The sequence below is a fragment of the Pleurodeles waltl genome, chromosome 3_1 (genome assembly GCF_031143425.1).
Source record: "Pleurodeles waltl isolate 20211129_DDA chromosome 3_1, aPleWal1.hap1.20221129, whole genome shotgun sequence".
Taxonomy (NCBI): domain Eukaryota; kingdom Metazoa; phylum Chordata; class Amphibia; order Caudata; family Salamandridae; genus Pleurodeles; species Pleurodeles waltl.
In genome coordinates, this window is record NC_090440.1 from 1,192,326,809 (window position 1) to 1,192,344,639 (window position 17,831).

The 17,831-nt window shown below is 46.2% G+C and overlaps 1 protein-coding gene across 1 annotated transcript in view; it reads left to right on the top strand.

The window, feature by feature from the left end:
* Positions 1-17,831, top strand: part of ETS1 (ETS proto-oncogene 1, transcription factor) — a 165,106-nt gene that overhangs the window by 57,384 nt on the left and 89,891 nt on the right. Inside the window, exon 2 of the mRNA XM_069224505.1 lies at positions 12,664-12,783. Coding sequence (XP_069080606.1) covers positions 12,664-12,783 — 120 coding nt within the window. The remainder of the gene's footprint in view (positions 1-12,663; positions 12,784-17,831) is intronic.

Genomic DNA, 17,831 nt, shown 5'->3' on the forward strand with positions numbered 1-17,831 from the left:
CCCTCCCCACCATCTTTCATCCACCCCACTCAACACAGGCATTGCCCACTAAGCATGGTCCCAGTGTACTTACCTGTTGGTCTGGAGGACCGTAGAGTAGTGCATACTGGGGGAGGACCCCATCCACAAGTTTCTCCAACTCCTCCGCAGTGAAGGCAGGGGCCCTTTCCCCAGTCGCATGAGCCATTGTCTCTTCCAGACCGAGGTCACAGCAGCACTTGCAGTGTAGGTCCTCTCCTGTGGAAGATCAGGTATCGAGTGATTAAGCAGATAGAAAATGGCGGTAGCGCCCGCGGCGGTGCCTACCGCGGCGGTGCGTACCGCGACTGCCGGCGCACATCGTCATTGGCTCCTGAAACCCATAGGGTTCAATGTTAACCAATGTGGCTTTGCGCCGCGGTCTTTGACCGCCTACCGCCACGGTGTGCTACGCCAGCGCATTGACCTCACATCCCACTGTTGCACTTCACAGGTCAGGCAGCCGCCATTTCAAGGGCCCACATGGCTTAATTTCTACTGCGTCACACATACCGAGGCCTTGCATTAACACTCATACAAACCTTTCAATGCATTGGGAATCGTGTTATGTGCAAGCTGTGGGAACGTACCTGTGGGTTGATTGACTCTGTGCTCGCTGATGTCCTTCATAGGCACCGTCCGCTGGGACATGCGAGGAGATGGAGGAATCTTCCCGTGTACAGACCGCTGGTGGACCTGTCGACAATGGAGGAACGACATGTCATACTGACATACAGGCTTGACCGAGCCACTATACAGGAACTGTGTGCCCAGCTGGAGCCAGACCTGATGTCACCAATCCGCCAACCCACAAGGAACCCCCTTTAGTGCAGGTTCTGTCAGTACTCCATTTCTTTGCAAGTGGGTCATTTCAAACAACAGTGGCCATATCATCATGGATGTCCCAGCCCATGTTTTCCAAGGTGTTGTCCAGAGTGTTGTCTGCCCTGCTCAAACACATGCGGAGCTACATCATTTTCCCTGAGGTGGGGGATTTGGTTACAGTGAAGGGTGATTCCTATGCCCTTGGACATATCCCCAACATCATTGGTGCCATTGAAGGGACACATGTTGCTTTGGTCCCCCCCAGCAGGAGTGAACAGGTGTACAGGAACCGGAAGAGTTATCATTCCATGAATGTACAGATAGTGTGTTTGGCTGACCAGTACATCTCCCATGTTAATGCCAAGTTCCCTGGGTCAGTGCATAACGCCTACATCCTGCGGAATAGCAGCATCCCGTATGTGATGGGTCAACTCAAGAGGCACCGGGTGTGGCTATTAGGGGACTCTGGTTACCCCAACCTGTCATGGCTACTGACCCCAGTGAGGAATCCCAGGACAAGGGCAGAGGAACGGTACAATGAGGCCCATGGGAGGACTAGGAGGGTGATCGAGCGAACCTTCGGCCTCCTGAAGGCCAGGTTCAGGTGCCTCCATATGACAGGTGGATCCCTAATGTACTCACCAAAGAAGGTGTGCCAGATCATCGTGGCCTGCTGTATGCTTCACAACCTGGCTTTGCGACGCCAGGTGCCTTTTCTGCAGGAGGATGGTCCAGATGGTGGTGTTGTAGCAGCTGTGGAGCCTGTGGAGAGTGAAGAGGAGGAAGCCAAAGAGGACGACATAGAGAACAGGAACACAGTAATACAGCAGTATTTTCAATGACACACAGGTAAGAGTACACACCGGCATATTACATTTACTTAAAGACTCCATGGACTACAGCTGTGTGACAGCGGTTTGTTGGCATCACAATGTGAATGAACATTTTGGCACGGTCATGTCTAATACATTTGTTCAAAATCACAGCCAGACTCCAGATTGTTTTGTGCAATAAGTGTGTTTATTCAAGTGCTCTAAATTGGATGGGTGGTTGCAAATCGGTGAGGGGTGATGGTGGAGGATTGTTCATGGCAGAGTCCAGACTATCAGTATCACAGGTGCATTGTCCAAATGCCTGTGGAAAGTGGAGCAGGGGCAGTTTAAGGTTGGACAGGGTGACAATGTGGGACAGTGGGATGACAATCAGGGTGGTCTCATTTCTTGGTGGGGGTCTTGGCATCGTGCTCTGTCTTTGTCCTGGATCTCAGGGACCGTTTGCGGGGTGGTTCTCCTTCTGCAGGGGGTGGGGTTCTGGTGGCCTGTTGGTCTTGTGTCGGGGCCTCCTGTCCACTAGCGCCGGCGGAGGTGGTAGGCAGTTCTTGGTCCATGCTAGTGTCAGGGGCCCTTTGAGGTGCCACAGTGTCCCGCAATGTGGTGACTACCTGATTCAGGGCCACTACGATGGTACCCATGGCGGAACTGATGTTTCTTAGTTCCTCCCTGAACCCCATATACTGTTGCTCCTGCAGAAGCTGGATCTCCTGAAACCTGGCCAGGACCGTCGCCATCGTCTCCTGGGAGTGGTGGTAGGCTCCCATGATGGAGGAGAGGGCCTCGTGGAGAGTGGGTTCCCTGGGCCTGTCCCCCCCCCTGACGCACAGCAGCCCTCCCAGTTCCCCTGTTTCCCTGGGCCTCTGTCCCCTGGACCGTGTGCCCACTACCACTGCCCCCAGGTCCCTGTAGTTGTTGGGGTGTTGGGTTAGCCTGGGTTCCCTGTAGTGGTGGACACACCGCTGATTGACATGTCCTGGGGACAGAGGTATGGGCCCGCTGGGTGGGTGCTGTGCTGGTGCTCCCAGAGGGGGGAAGGTCTGCTGTGGCCTGTGGCTGTCTGAGGGGAACCGACTGTCCTGAGGTCCCCGATGGACCGGGCTGGTCATCTAGATCCAGGGAGACAGAGCTGCTGTCCTCACTGTGGGCCTCTTCTGGGGGTGGAGTGGACATTTGTGGACCCTCCTGCGTGGTGACCTGGCGTTCGGGTCCTGCAGGGGTATAAAAGTATGGTTATTGCTTCTGTGTGTGCCATAGCGTGCAATGGGTGGGTGCCCGTGTACCCCAGTGCTGGCATTCCTTTGTGGGGGCTGTTGTGATGGTGGTTTGGGGCGGGGGGTATGTGTATGTGCAGTGGGCATGCTTTGGTGATGGGTGTCCATGCTTTGTGGACGCATGCAGGGCTAGGTGTTGGGATGGGTGGGTTGTGATGGTGAGACATTTGCAAGGAGTAGGTGTGATGGGGGTGAGGGTGGGGGTATGAGTTGGCATGCAGGTGGGGTGGGGGGGATGAAGTAGTGAAGATGAGACTTACCAGAGTCCATTCCTCCAGCTACTCCTGCGAGGCCCTCAGGATGCAGGATGTTCAAGACCCGCTCCTCCCATGTTGTAAATTCTGGGGGAGCAGGTGGGGGTCCTCCGCCAGTCCGCTGCACCGCGATGTTGTGCCTGGATACCATGGAACGCACCTTCCCCCGTAGGTCGTTCCACCTCTTCCTGATGTCGTCACGATTTCTTGGGTGCTGCCCCACACCGTTGACCCTGTCCACTATTCTGCTCCATAGCTCCATCTTCCTGGCAATGGTGGTGTGCTGCACCTGTGTCCTAAACAGCTGTGGCTCTATTCGTACAATTTCCTCCACCATGACCCTGAGTTCATCATCAGAGAACCTGGGGTGTCTTTGCGGTGCCATGGGGTGGTGTGGGTGATGTGTAGGGTGGATTGTGTGGTGCTAAGTGTGGTGATGTGTATTGTTGTGTTGTGTGAAGTGCGTGCAAATATTGCTGGGTGACAGTGAATTGGGCGTCTGGGTGCTCGGATGTCTTTTCTCGGTGCGTGTTCACGAATCTCTAGGAGTGGAGGTTTGTGGGTGATGTGGGTGTGTATTTTATATTGTATTGGGTGTGTGGGAGTGGTGTGTGTATGTGTATCAGGTGTGTGTATTTTGAATTGTCCAATGTTGTAGTGTTTTGTACAAGTGTGTGTATTTTGAACGCGGCGGTGTGTACCGCCAATGGAATACCACGGTTGAAAGACCGCCGCGTGGATTCGTGTGTCGTGATAGTGTGGGCGTATTTCTGTTGCCGTGACGTTGGAGGTTTGGTCATCGCCAGTTTCTCGCTGGCCTTTGGTGTGGCGGACTTTTGTGGATATCTGTATTTTGGCGGTTTGCCTGTTGTGGGTCAGAATGACCGTGGAGGTTTACCGCGGCCGCAGCGGTGTTATGGCGGTCTTCTGCACGGCGGTAAGCGCCTTTTACCGCCGAGGTTGGAATGACCCCCATAGTTCCTTGGGAAGTCAATTTCAGGTGTTCAAAATAATGTGGAAGTACAGTGAGTAGAACCTTTGGGATAACTGGTGACCTCAACAGGGGCTGGCATTTCTTTAAACATAATTTTTTGAGTTTTTTAAAAATTCAAGAGGGGCAAACATTTCCTTGTTCCCAGCAGAAAAGGGCTACTTCTGGCTAGGAATCTGTCTTTGACCCGCAAACCATTTTTGTTCCATGCGACACTCACGATGAGATGGCATTAGGCTGTACAACGTTCATAATTTTGCAAACAGAACAGCACAGCACATCAGTATTGCTGAAGGCCATCCTTTACTCTTATGTAGATTTCTGCATAAATCGTCCCGAAAAATACATGTTCAATTAACTTTGATCTTGGAAATTATAATGCATATTTATTTAGGAAGAGGGTGGGTTGTGTGGCTGTAACCACAATTTCATATTCCATTGAAATATCCATAGGGCATTTCTGGAAACAAGAATACAAAAGCTTTTGGTCAAACCCACGCCCTCTGGTTATGCCAGAAAAGGGTATTGAACAAAACTCACAGGCAATTGTCCAGCGCTCGCTGTTCTCCATACATCATTTGGGTACTGAGTACACTGTTATGCTTTGCAAGTGTTTTATCACCAGTCACTAAAAAAGATGGATATAATTCTCAGTACAGAGGGGTCATGGCTGACAGTCATGGTCTGCAAATACTGTGGTTTCAGGTGTAGACCAAGCCAGTGCCCTGTGCCCAGTTCCCACTGGTCATACTCTGCTGGTAGTTCAGAGTATTGGTACAGGGCCCTATGGTCACCTATAACATTGGATGAATTTTGGAACTTCAAGCTAGCAAAGTTTCAGTTTTTGCTCCACTTCACCACTGCAGATTTTCACCACTAGCTGGGATGCTTCCAATCTACAAGTTGTCCCTCTTTGTATACTTAGCAACTTTACACCTTCCCCCTACTGCTTGCTCAGCGCATCCACTTGCGATGCTTGAGTGCTCTATTGTGTTTTCAGGAATGTTGTGACAGTTTTAGAATGCTTTATGTGTCTTATTTGTGGTGTTCTAATGTCGTGGCACGAGTGCCACATTGTTTCGTCTGAACACGGTTAAGAAGTTAGAGTGACATCATTGTGAGCCCTGTCAGTCACAGTCTGTTTATTTCACGATTTTACAGTTACATGTTTTCTTTGTGTTCAGTCTCATTTTTGTAACTTAGATCTTGGAACTAATATGATTGTTAATGGAGGCTACATGCGAGTTAAAACAAGCACACACGTAATGACATAAAGTCAGAATGAACAAACCAGAATTTAGGGACCCAGGGCAGAGCCAGGGGTTCGTCTTGGCTGTAGTGTCCAAAGCACAATTTAAATCACAAATCTTAACAAGCATTTGCAATGCAACGGGTCTCGCGTTTGCTCATGTTAGAGCTGATAGCGTTGTAAACTCCTAACCCGACTTTTCACATATCGGCAAAAGTGCATTTATGTACGTAAGCCGAAAAAGTGCAATTAACTATGTAAAGCGCTCGACTTCTGCCAAGTGAAATCGCGCTAGTAAATTAGAGAAAAAGTAGTTGGTTGATGCGCTCGAGGAGGGCTAGCCACCGGAAAAGGCATGACATATGCATGCCTTCGACTAATGAAAGCAAGCAGATTTTATTAGGCAAGCCCACGAACCAATGAAAAACACGGACATGATGTCGACAGGGCTCCGAGCCCTTTTCTAAACACTAAAGCGTCTCGCTGCGATACCCATGCGCGCGCGCATGCAACGCAGGCTCGACCCTAAAAAAGGGGGCAAATATGGTGATAAACCAAAATTCTCAAGATCAAATTTAATGTCCCAGGATATAGTTGACCACCTCCAAAAGCCAACTGACCACAACACCAATCTGACACAACCAATTCAATAATTGAGAAGCAACCTCCGCTATTGTTTCATATAGTACTTACGCCTGTCCCTAGTTAGTAGAAACATAAAATTAAGTCTGCTGTTGTATCCATGTATAAAAGATGAAGGAAGGCATTAAATCAATTTTATAATTAATGTCCTTTATTTTTCAAACATAGCAATCTTTTTTACACTGTAAACACATCAGTCCGCTGAGTTGGCCTCTCCGTCACTGACAGTTCAAATCAGCTCATATTCTAAGCAAAGGAATTTAAACAACAGGTTCAGGATCACATTTAGGTATCCATTTGCTCATAACTAGATCGCCTTGATAATGCGGACGGGGGAGGCATGAGCAAAGGAGGGAGGGCAAAGATGATAATGAGGGTGGGGCAGGGGCAGGGGCAGAGGAGCTGACAAGGCGGGTGGGAGTGCAGATGTGAGGATGCTACCGTGCTCAAGGCAGTAGCCACCAAGGAGAAGGAAAGGAGGGAAGGATGAAGATGTGAGGCTCGTAGAGGTTGATGAGGTGGAAGAAGTCAGCAGAAATCACAGGAGGAAAGGTGAGCAAGGCGATGTCACAGAGATGGTGAATGCAAAAGCAGGATAAAGCTAGAGGAAATGATAGAACAGAGAGGTGCAAAGAGTCGGGGTGGAATCGATGATGAAGGTTAGAGTCATGTTTTGGAGATGATGTTAGTGGGGTGGAGATGCTAAAGTGAAAACTGTCAGTGTGAAGGGAGCTGAGGGAGGTAGGGAACATAGGCCCCGATTTACTAGAAAATTAGCGCGCAGCACCAAATTTGGCTGCGCCACCCTCCGTCAATTTCAAAACGCAGGGATGTGCCGTATTTAATAAAATACTGCACACCTCTGTGCTCCCCCCTGTGCTGGCACTAAATTAGCTGCCGAGCGCCAACGCAGCCACCCTTGTGCCATAGTGGAAGGATGGCTAGGTTGAGGGGGAGATTGTTTTTGTGCAGGAAGGTACACCTTCCTGCACAAAACAATTTTAAATGGCGATTTGCTCTTTCTATGTGTGCTGAAGAATGCAGCACACACAGGGAGAGCAAAAAACGAGGAGAAATAAAACCATTTATCCTCGTTGCGCCACTCTAACGAGGCATTACATTTTGGTGCTGCCTCAGGTTTACAAACTATCATAAATCTGAGGCAGCATCAAAATGCAATGGGTGTTGCTGTGGCTGCATGTGAGGGGGCCATATTTACAAGATGGCGCTAAGCCACAGAAAATGGCTTAACGGCACCTTGTAAATACGGCGCACGGCTGTGGGCCACCGAAGCATCACAAAAAGTGATGCTCCGGTGGCGATAGCACCTTGTAAATCTAGCCCATAGTGTGAAGGCAGTGGGGATAAAGAGGCTTGCCCCACTGGAGATCATGATACAAGGATGAGTGGTGGTAGACGGAGATGGCAATGATGAGGCAAGCAGAGGCAGGGTGGAAATGACTGGAGCAAAGATAGGGTAGGCCATAGATTACACTGCCAGTAGGAAGAGATCTGAGGAGATATTGAGTAACCAGCAGTGACTTGGTGGGAGGAGATAACAGAGACCTGGATGAGTGAGGAGGTGTGGCAGGATTGAAGCACCAGGATACATCTGGGGAAAGAAGGAGGTGGTAGGGAGCAATGAAAACCAAATGTACAGGGGAAAGAAGAGGGATCATTGGGAGCACCCAGATGCGGACCCATGATGGAAAGGAAGACAGAAAAATTAGTTAAATGCCCCCCTATGCACTTCCATCAACAGGTAAAAGCTAAATGGCATAGAAATATGGAAAGGGAAAACTTGTTTTATCACGTTATCAATATAGACATACAAATCCGTCAGTAAAAGCATGGTGAGACTAAATACTCATCTGGACAGGACAAACAAAGAAATAAAAAAGGCAAGTCGTTGAATCAGGAAGGGGCAGACCCAAAGCTCCTATATTTTCTGGTACCAATAGATGTGTCAGACAGAAAGGTAAAGCTTCCTATAGAAAGAGCTAAAGGATGAACTAGAACCATATGGTCATCAATTGAATCCTTCCATACACAGAAAGGTTGTAGGTGCACATTGACAGCTCAAAGGCTCACCTCTGCCATACCTATCGATTTCAACTGGCTGGTGCCCAGTGACAGCTCAAGGCCACTTCCTTTGAAATGTTTTTGTTGAAGCTATTTGAATTTTACTACCATATGCGCAAGGCACTAAAGAGTCTTATTGAGGCTGCTTTACACTGTACACAAAGAATTGCATTGCCCTTCTCCTGGTTTACTACTGCTTAGTCTCCCATTTCAACTGGTAGGTGCACAGTGATAGCATAAAGCAGTACGCTTTAAAATAGGAACTTTGTTCAAGTGTCTTGTATGATACCCACTTATATAAAGTTAAGGCTACGTAACAGGAAATGTATATTCTGCCCTAACTTTGATTTTGTAGCTCCTCCCTCCCATTCCAACAGCTGGTATATGCTGAGAAGGCATGGTCTCATTCTTTGAAACGTCTAGTTGTCTTCATTCAAATAATCCAACTGGATTCAATATTTTCTCATAGGTCTGTGGTGACCAGTGTTGGTCCAACTTAACTGGATTCACACCATTTTTTCAGGATATCCAAATTAAATATAAGTACATTAAATAAATCTAATTGGGAATAATTTGCCTAGTTATTTGTTTGTGTAATCTGTCATAGTTCCATTTATCACTGATCATCTTTCAACTTTCGAAATCCTTAATTCTATGCACGTGGAGCTCACCAAGTCCAGAAATCCAGGGCTTGTCATTGTATTCTAGTCCGTGTAATCCGGGTTGTGCCATTACCAACTCAGGACTAACAGTACCAGAATGCAAATCAGAAACGTGGACTGGGAGATCTACTCACCCAAAAACCCTTAAAAAACTTGAGAGCTCTGTTGTCTTGGAACTTTTATCACAATACGTAAAGGAGACATCCAATAAAGTATACCACCTTAAGTCTCAGAATTCATCAGCCGTCATCAAAGTGCCTTCTGCAATCCTTAAAGTGTTTGGTTGTTGGTGTGGTAGCACTGGCTAAAGAGAATATTTTTTAGGGTCGAGTGCGCAAAGCGCTCTGTACCTGGTGTAATCTGTCTATGGACTTTTAACCACACCCATGTCACGACCATCAGTTTGGTTGGTTCATGGGCTTTCCTTTTAAAATTTGCTTGATTTCATTAGTGAAAAGCATGCACAAGTCATGCCTTTTCCCTCCTCAAGCACCACGGCCAACTACTGAAAAATACGAGGCTCTGTGTTTTCTGCATGGCTTCAGGACTACTTTTTATTTTTATTTCGTAGGCAGTGCGATCTCGCTGGGCAGTAATCGAGCGTTTTGCAGGACTTAGACCCTGTTACATGGATAATTGCACTCCTGCCAGTATGATAACAAAAACTGAAAAAGATTGAAGGCGAAATGTGACGTGTCGCTGAAGCGGACTCACCAGTTCTAGTAACTGACTCATTGTGCTCCCAGTGACTGCTTGCCTGCTCACATTTGGAAGGAGCAGTGGATGTGGGTGGCCCTCACGCAAGGGTGAGGTATAATGCAACTGAAGTATGAATCAGAGGATAACCTCAGCTGCGTTCCCTACTCTGAAGGAATGCGCTAGCATGCTAGGTCATTTGAGTACCTACCACGGCTGAGAGCCTGCAGTGCACACTCGGCAACCTCACTCCTTTAATCAAAGCCAACAGCGCTAAGCCCTAGAGATGTTGCAATGTGTGGCTTATGCAAGATATGCAGCGCTGGATTGAAAACCTGCAATGCTGTCAAACGTACAGCAAAATCTCTGGTGAAAAAGAAATCTATTAATTTCCACAAAATAAAATTATCTTAAACAAGCTAGCAGTAAGCCAACTATCGAAATGATGTTTCATTTGTCATTTGTATACCTCTGCTGCCACTGGTGACCTGAGGCTTGCTTGCTAGAGCACGTACGTTTATTTTGTATTGTATTGCATTGACACAGCACTTCCCATCCCTGACAGGGTAACAAATTGCATTTGGCGACGGGTCTCATGACTTTTGCTTGGATGAAAGCACGTGAGTTTAAGCACGATGGATAAAGTGGTGCTCTTTTTGTGTTTGTGCCTCTGTTGCTGTCGCGTGCAGCAGAGCAAAAGGAGTGAGAGATACGATGTTTAGTTTTTTTTTTAAGGCGCTATGTATGGGCGAGGTGTCTTTCTAAATTCAGTAGCCCGTGTGGGAAGTGTTGTGGTGTAATACAAACAAAGATGCCAAGAATTGAATTAATATTATCAAGAGATAATTGCCTGAGAGATAGATTCTGTTAAGCCTAGTCAGAAGAACTAATGTGAACCTGAGGATGGACTGATTCTATTTAAGCATCCCTAAAGCCAGTTCAGACGTGCCCAGCACAGGTAAAGCTGCTTGGAATTGGCGAATCAAATATTCCCAAGGACTGGCATGCAAGGTTGCAAGATGTGCTGAAAATAATGTGAACTGGGTACAAAAGTGTATGTCAGGTGGGTGGGCGTTAGTATTGCCTAAGTATGGCAGCAGACTTTGGGCAAGAGAGTCAGCGATGCGGCTCAGTTTGTTTTCGTCTACATAGACACTATCATTGGCTTGCAGGTGATTCAACATGAAACAGCGTACACCATTGTAGTGTGCGATTATAGTGCTAAATGTCACTAAAGACTAGAAACGTACACTGAAGCATGAACAACCTGGTTCATGTGCTTCTTCTTGAGCACCATGAGTGGTCAGGATAGTTGCAAAAGGGACAGATCCATGCAATATTTTCAGGATTCCCACGGACCATTTACATACAATTTGTTTACATCCATTGCAAATTTATTTTAATAGGATGTGCTCCAATATCTGACAAAGATCCGCTCCCTTGAAACTAGGTAACCGGGTTGCATGTTCTTTGTTAGTCCATCCTTATTCCTCCTACCCAGGTAGTGACAACGTATTACGAGAAAGCCATCGATTATGGAGTTTAGCATTTCGAGGTCCTCAGCGCTTTTCGCTGTGGAAAACCTTCGCCTCACTCCCCCTCCCCAACCCGCCCTCCAGATTCTTTTTGCATCCACTCCAGTGTCCTTGACCAGTAAAATCCATTTCAGCAGCTTGTAAATCTGAGCAGTGTGTGGAATGCTGCCGTGCAACTCACCAAGACTGCAACCTGATTCCGCTCTCTATGTAGCCTCGAGAGAGGGCCAAAGCCATCTCTTTTCGCAAGGAGCAGCCAGCCTCGGAAGAGAATGGACATATTTACATACCACAGGCTTCTGCACCAAAGTGTTGAGTCAATGGGACAGTTGTAAGAGTTACCATGGATTCATCGAGTCTTGATGCTCCTAAATGCTTGTATTCCTAAATGTTAAAATCGGCCTCTGAGACTTTCTTCATTTTTTCAGGCTGCTAAACATAGAGACCGACATTCCCGAGTTATGCAATACTCCCATTTATCCTTCATGGCTTGGTTGACCCCCTGAAGCACCCTTATTCCCACAACTGTTTCTTAGTTACTGCTAATGGCTAGGGTAAGGTACTCACCAGTGGAACCTACACAAATGAGAGTGCTCTTGAGGCCCTGATGCCTTCGAGAGCCCTGAATTCAGGGGTAGCACTAGCAGTGTTAATGGTGAGGTATCACAAGACAAGCCCTGCTATTCGTGACTAGGGCCTATCAACCATCCACACTGCTGACCCAAGGCACTTGGAGTTGTTCTGTTGAAGGATCACTGCAGTGACAAACGCCCAATACTCCCTTCTCTTCCTCTTCCTAGTGCATCTCCAGAGCCTTTGTATTTTGTGTTTGGACATTGAAAACAGAAATTAGCGTGGAAACTTGTTCTGCCTGCTGGCTGCTGCTTGGTTGCTAAAGTGGGGCTTCTTGTTTTGATGATTCAAAGGCACCACGTCTGAGGATCAGCCTACAATGGAAATGTGGTTGGTGAGAAAATTTATTTTGATGCATGGACTTCGTTACATTCAAAAGAAAAACCCACCTCACTAATGTTGCAAGTCCCCACAGGAAAATCACAATGTTTTAATATAAATATGTCCCCTGTCCGAAGGAATGAATAATACATATGAACCCCAATTTTGATTTCTTTCTTCAGAAACCCACATTCTCTTACTCTCTCTCAGTCTTGCTTTCTCTTCCTTCCTCTCTCTTTCTCCATAACCAACCCACCCACAACCACTTACCTCTCGTTAGCATGCAAAAACCAAACAGTTAAGTTTCAAGTTCTAACCATACCCCGTCCACTTTAGAAAACAAACAGGTGAAATATTCATGAGAGTGAGATTCCGGGGCTATGTGCAAATCCCTTGCCAGCTGTATGCCGTTCTCTCTTTGCAGATCACAGAACAGTCCGAGAAGCCAGGAATCTGATAGTGTCAGGATTGCTGACAGATTGTCTTCATGAGTGACAATAAGAACGGCCCGAGCTGTGCTCTTCCACTTTGTTTGAGTCGTGACTTTTAAATTATTCACTATCTCTCATTTAAGACATGGAATGTGCAGATGTGCCTCTTCAGCTTTGGTTGAGTCTAGATTTTTAAATTATTCATTCTATTTCATTTCAGACATGGAATGTGCAGATGTGCCTCTCCTGACACCGAGTAGCAAAGAGATGATGTCTCAGGCATTGAAAGCCACCTTCAGTGGGTTCACCAAAGAGCAGCAGCGGCTTGGAATACCCATAGGTAAGCAGAATTATCAGGGGACTCCATGTGTCAAAACACCCCCAAGGAGGGCAACAACAACATTATATATGGTATTTGCGTTGGTTCAGTGTCATCAGGGCAAGCATAGATCAGCACAGTATTATAAGTGCAGCAACATCAGTTTTATGGGCTGGCAACAAATCTGAACAGCAATACTTACAGCACACATTTTTTTTAATTTTCCACTTCTGATTTATTGCAACAAAACGTAGCAGTAGACATTTTTGATTGGACAGTTCTTATTCACCAATTAAAACAATCCGAATTGTATAGTAAACGTTCAGCTTTCGGGTGCCTTAAAAATAAACACTTTCTCTTGATAGCTCCTCCCGGATACTATTGCTAAAAAGTTTACACTCTAAGTTCTGATGTGACGTTTACAGTGCTCTAGATTTGCTTCCTACATATGACTGAAGTAATCGTGATTCCTAGCCCTTATTCTCTTCCATTCTTCCCTCCTGACAAACCATTTCCACTCGGGGTTGGATTTGGAAGACAGACAATCGGACATTGGGCGATTGGCTGGTGCCTCAGTCACATGAGGGCGGTTTTCTAGGGCCTCTGTAAACCGGCCCACAGAGACTTCCTGTCTTTCCCAGTCCCTGTCAGACCACAGTAATGTGGTGCCAGCATCATGGGCAACCACAGTGCCATGCTGTCAAACTGAGGCTGGGGGCCAGGTGCTGCTCTGGCCCTTCTCACCTCGGACCCTTGCCACGTGTGGCCTGGCCAGAAGCAGTGATCCCATGCTGGGCCATTACTTTTAGGGGCAAGGTGCTGTAACCTTGGTCCTGGTGTGTTTTAGGCCTTGGTGGAGGAGTAGAGGTATGTTTGCATGGGCCTGCTTTGAGGTCCACGTTCACAGAGGAACAAAAACATAAGGCGCAGTGTTCTAGTCAGACCTCAACATCCTGTGATACTGGGCAAATCACTTAATCACTTTCCCATGAATTTTATCTGGTGCAACGTAACAGGTTCTCATGTAACTTGCTTCAGTGCCTTTCGGCCGAGTTCAGACTGTATAAAACTACAAAAAATAATGATTTGTGAATGAGAGACACTATTTTGGGGAGTGCTTGTGCCATATTATATTTTCAATTCAACCCTGGGTCCACCCCATGCCTCACTGACACACAGCAAAGACGATTAAAGAGTGTCTCTAAATGGTAAGAGGGAATCTCAGTTCATGCCGCTGAATTCTACGATACTAATGTCCATTTCTGAAGCCTCTGAGAAATGTGCAGTTGATGATGGTGGTGAAATACTGCTGCTTAACACATTATTACTGCTGTTTGGCACTGAGTAGGCCATGACTGTCACCGCAAAGGTCCATGGCTATGAACCATTAGTTTTATATGAGAGAGACATAGCATGAGCTTCTTATTTCTGTTTTTTGCTGAAACACCCTCAACCCTGAATTCACGGAGCCTGATTCTTGCTCAAAGATATATCACATCTAGAAACAGATGAAAGACCTTCAGAAGGAACACTGCATTGTGTACTGGCACTTCGAAGCCTACTAGTTCTTGAAAGCATTTTTTTACTTCTTCCAGACCTCAGAAAATGAAAGAAGGGTACCAGGTCATACAACCTGGAGAGGGATGAGGTGTTCCATTTTATTTTTACATTTGCATGCTCCTATGAACCCAGCCTGAGTGTTTAGCTTTGTTTAGAGGGTCAGAGAAATGTCTGGGTGCTCATTACATTTGAAGATGAGACAGCGCAACCATTTCTCTAATGTCATCTTCACCTGTTACCAGATTGGAGGCCTAATTTATATTTTGACGGATGGATTTCACTCCATCAGCATGACAGAGTTAATTAGTACGTCACCTGGTGGAGTCCTTGCCTATCAAATTTACCCTGGCCTGGTGGACATTTTTTGCATTGACAGAAACTATTGCAGTGGTTCCTGTCAATTAACTGTAAGTTGTAAGAGAGCGCTTTGGATGAATTCAAACTACAGGGACTGGAGTCCCAGGATTCGTAAGGCCTGGAGATGGGCTGACTATCACTGCACCTGGTGTAACCTGCACCACACTATAAAGTGCTTATCATGGTCTTGCAGCACGGTCTGCTCCTGGGTAAAGCCAAGGGCGGGCCCATCCTGCACCCGTCAGCATCAGGAAGAGGCAGGGCAGGGCCGACCCCCTTGGCCCTATCGTCAAAAGTGCTTTTACCTCAGTGAAAATTATAAGTACTCTGTTTCACCATCAAATACTGACTAAGATTGATATGGGCAAGAGGAAAATGCCAGATAATGCAGTGGGGCATGGGCAAGATCACCAGAAGACATGCCACAGAAAACTGCAGTTTAGACACTATCGACGTGCTAATCGAGAAGGTGGAGGGTTTTGGGGGGAAAACAGGAAAAAATCAAGAACAAAAGCTGCCTCAAAATGGTAGGTAATGGGGAAAATCCCTGTCCAGTTTTTCATAATAAAGTTACTGGAGCTACATTAACGATGTACAAGGCAGAGAAACATAAAAATAAACTATTTTGTTACTTACAGATCCTTTCATTTCCTTTATCTTTCAGCTTTTTTCAAAAGTAATACAAAATCAAGAATCAACGTATAAAAGTTACACCATGTGATCTGGGTCACAGCACACACTCCCTCTCAGCATACTTAAAAATACACAAACATCCATTCCGATCACACCACATCTCTTCAACACACCAAACATACACTGTTGCAAAAAAATTAAAAGATTCCATTAAACACGAGACAACAAAATAACCTAGGGCCAGATGTAGGTAGGTATGAAATTGCTAGTTGCAATTTGCGAGTCCTTCCGACTCGTAAATTGCAACTCGCAATTTGCTATGCAGAACGGTGTCTCAGACACCGTCTGCGAGTCGCTATGGGGTCGCAAAGACCCACCTCATTAATATTAATGAGGTGGGTCGCAATTTGCGCCCCCATAGCAACTATGGGCACTCACGGGGATGGAGGCCTGCTGGGAACAGCAGACCTCCATGTCCGTGACTGCTTTTAAATAAAGCAGTTTTTTTTTTCCAAGTGTAGCCCGTTTGCCTTAAAGGAAAACGAGCTGCACTTACAAAAAAAAAACGAAACCTTTAGTTTCTGATTTTTTCAGGGCAGGAAGTGGTCCCTTGGACCACTGCCTGCTCTGAAAAAATATTTTTGGTTCCACTCACAAAGGGGAAGGGGTCCCATGGGGACCCCTTCCAGTTTGCGAGTGGGTTACCATCCACTTCAAGTGGATGGTAACTGCGACTCCATTTGCAACCGCGTGCGTGGTCACAAATGGAATTGCATACCACTGCGAGTCGCAAATAGGAAGGGAACACCCCTTCCTATTTGCGAGTCGGAAATGCATTTTGCGAGTCGGTTCCGACTCCCAAAATGCATTTCTGCATAGCAAACACACGTTTGCGACTCGCAAACGGCGATTTCCGACGTTTGCGACTCGCAAACTGTTTGCTACATCTGGCCCCTAGTGTGGTCACTCCTTCTAGAGAGGGGCCACATGCATGTTTCTTCAGGTTAACCACTACATTTTAATAAACTTCATAATCACACAAATATACAATTTGCCATTAAATCTAATTTGATCTTGCTAATACACTTGTCAAACGTCCTAATATTAGGACAGTCCTTATTGATAAGTATTGAATGGTCTCCAATATATGTGTACACTAGAAGCAAAATGTTCCTCCTAATGTCCTACACAGTGCTGACGTGCATTTTGGTGGGGCTGCGAGGTGGGAGTCACCTTCTTTAGGGCCCAGAAATCCAGCATAAAAACCTTGTTGGGAAGGCTGCAACTCAAGTGTGATCTATAAATTCAAACATAAACAATACTCAACAGTATGTTTAACAAAATAAGGATCAAAATACAAACAGCTGCTCATAGTAGCTCCAGTGAGAAGCCAAAATTGTCAAAAGATTTTGTTATACAAATTTAAGTGCACTGAGAAAACAGTGTACAGAGGGAAGAGAACACAACAGAACTTGTCACCACACTATAAATAAAATTATAATCACTACTATGAACCATCACCTCGAAAAGGCGAGTAATGTTACCTCTGGGTCCATACTAATGTAGAAAAGCTTTCACGATTCCAATATTCACAGACAAAGGTCCACAAATAGGCAATGCTAAAAGGAAATATCCAACAATAATTAAACCTTCTGAACCTAGAACCAAAGGAATCCTAAAATAAGGGGTTACTGCATTTACAGACTCTAAATGATCGAACATGGAAGTAGGAAAATGGATCCTCCACGTACCAGCATTTCAGGCCAAACTACGGGGATCTAGAGAAAATATTGTGACAGACGCATATGTCATTAAGTCAACTCGGACTGAGGGAACTGGTGCTAGGCCTAAAATCAACCATTACTTTAAAGGAAACAGTAAAAAGGTCACCACTAGCTTGGCAAGGCCCCTTGGTATTATTTCGAATGGATCTGACACGCCCCCTCACCTCAGAGGACCTTGCTCCCCATTTACTCCAGTAACAATCTCTTCCTCGATTCCCCTGAGCTAAAAAAATGCTGAAGCTGACACTCTGCCTGACACTGTCTGCTTATACCGGTATACCACCCTTACCAACTTGGGCGAGGATGAATGGGATGCCTCAAAGCCTCTTGCCTCAAAGGCAGTAAAGACAAAAGGGTGTCCACTCGACCCGGCTCATTAGGGGTAGAACCCCTTAGGGAGGACCTTGAAACTTTGAAGGTGTCTGTACAATCTTTGTTCACAGTGTAAATGAACTCCAAAAATCTAACTCGGATCTTTCAGAAGCATTAGAGAGTCTCCCAGGTGTGCAGCGCGGGAGCCAATCTAGTGAAGCAAGTTGCCAGCTGTGTGGATGCTCCTGTAAGGGTGAAGTACTGGGGAGAATGGACCCCCACTAACCAAAAAAAATACTGAACTTCACCAAATCCCACTCTAACATGGGTGATCAAAGTTCTCAGAATATCCCCACTGAACGGGATGGCATTGATTGTCAGTGCCTAACAGGGGGAAATAATATTTTGCTCCCAATGACTGGT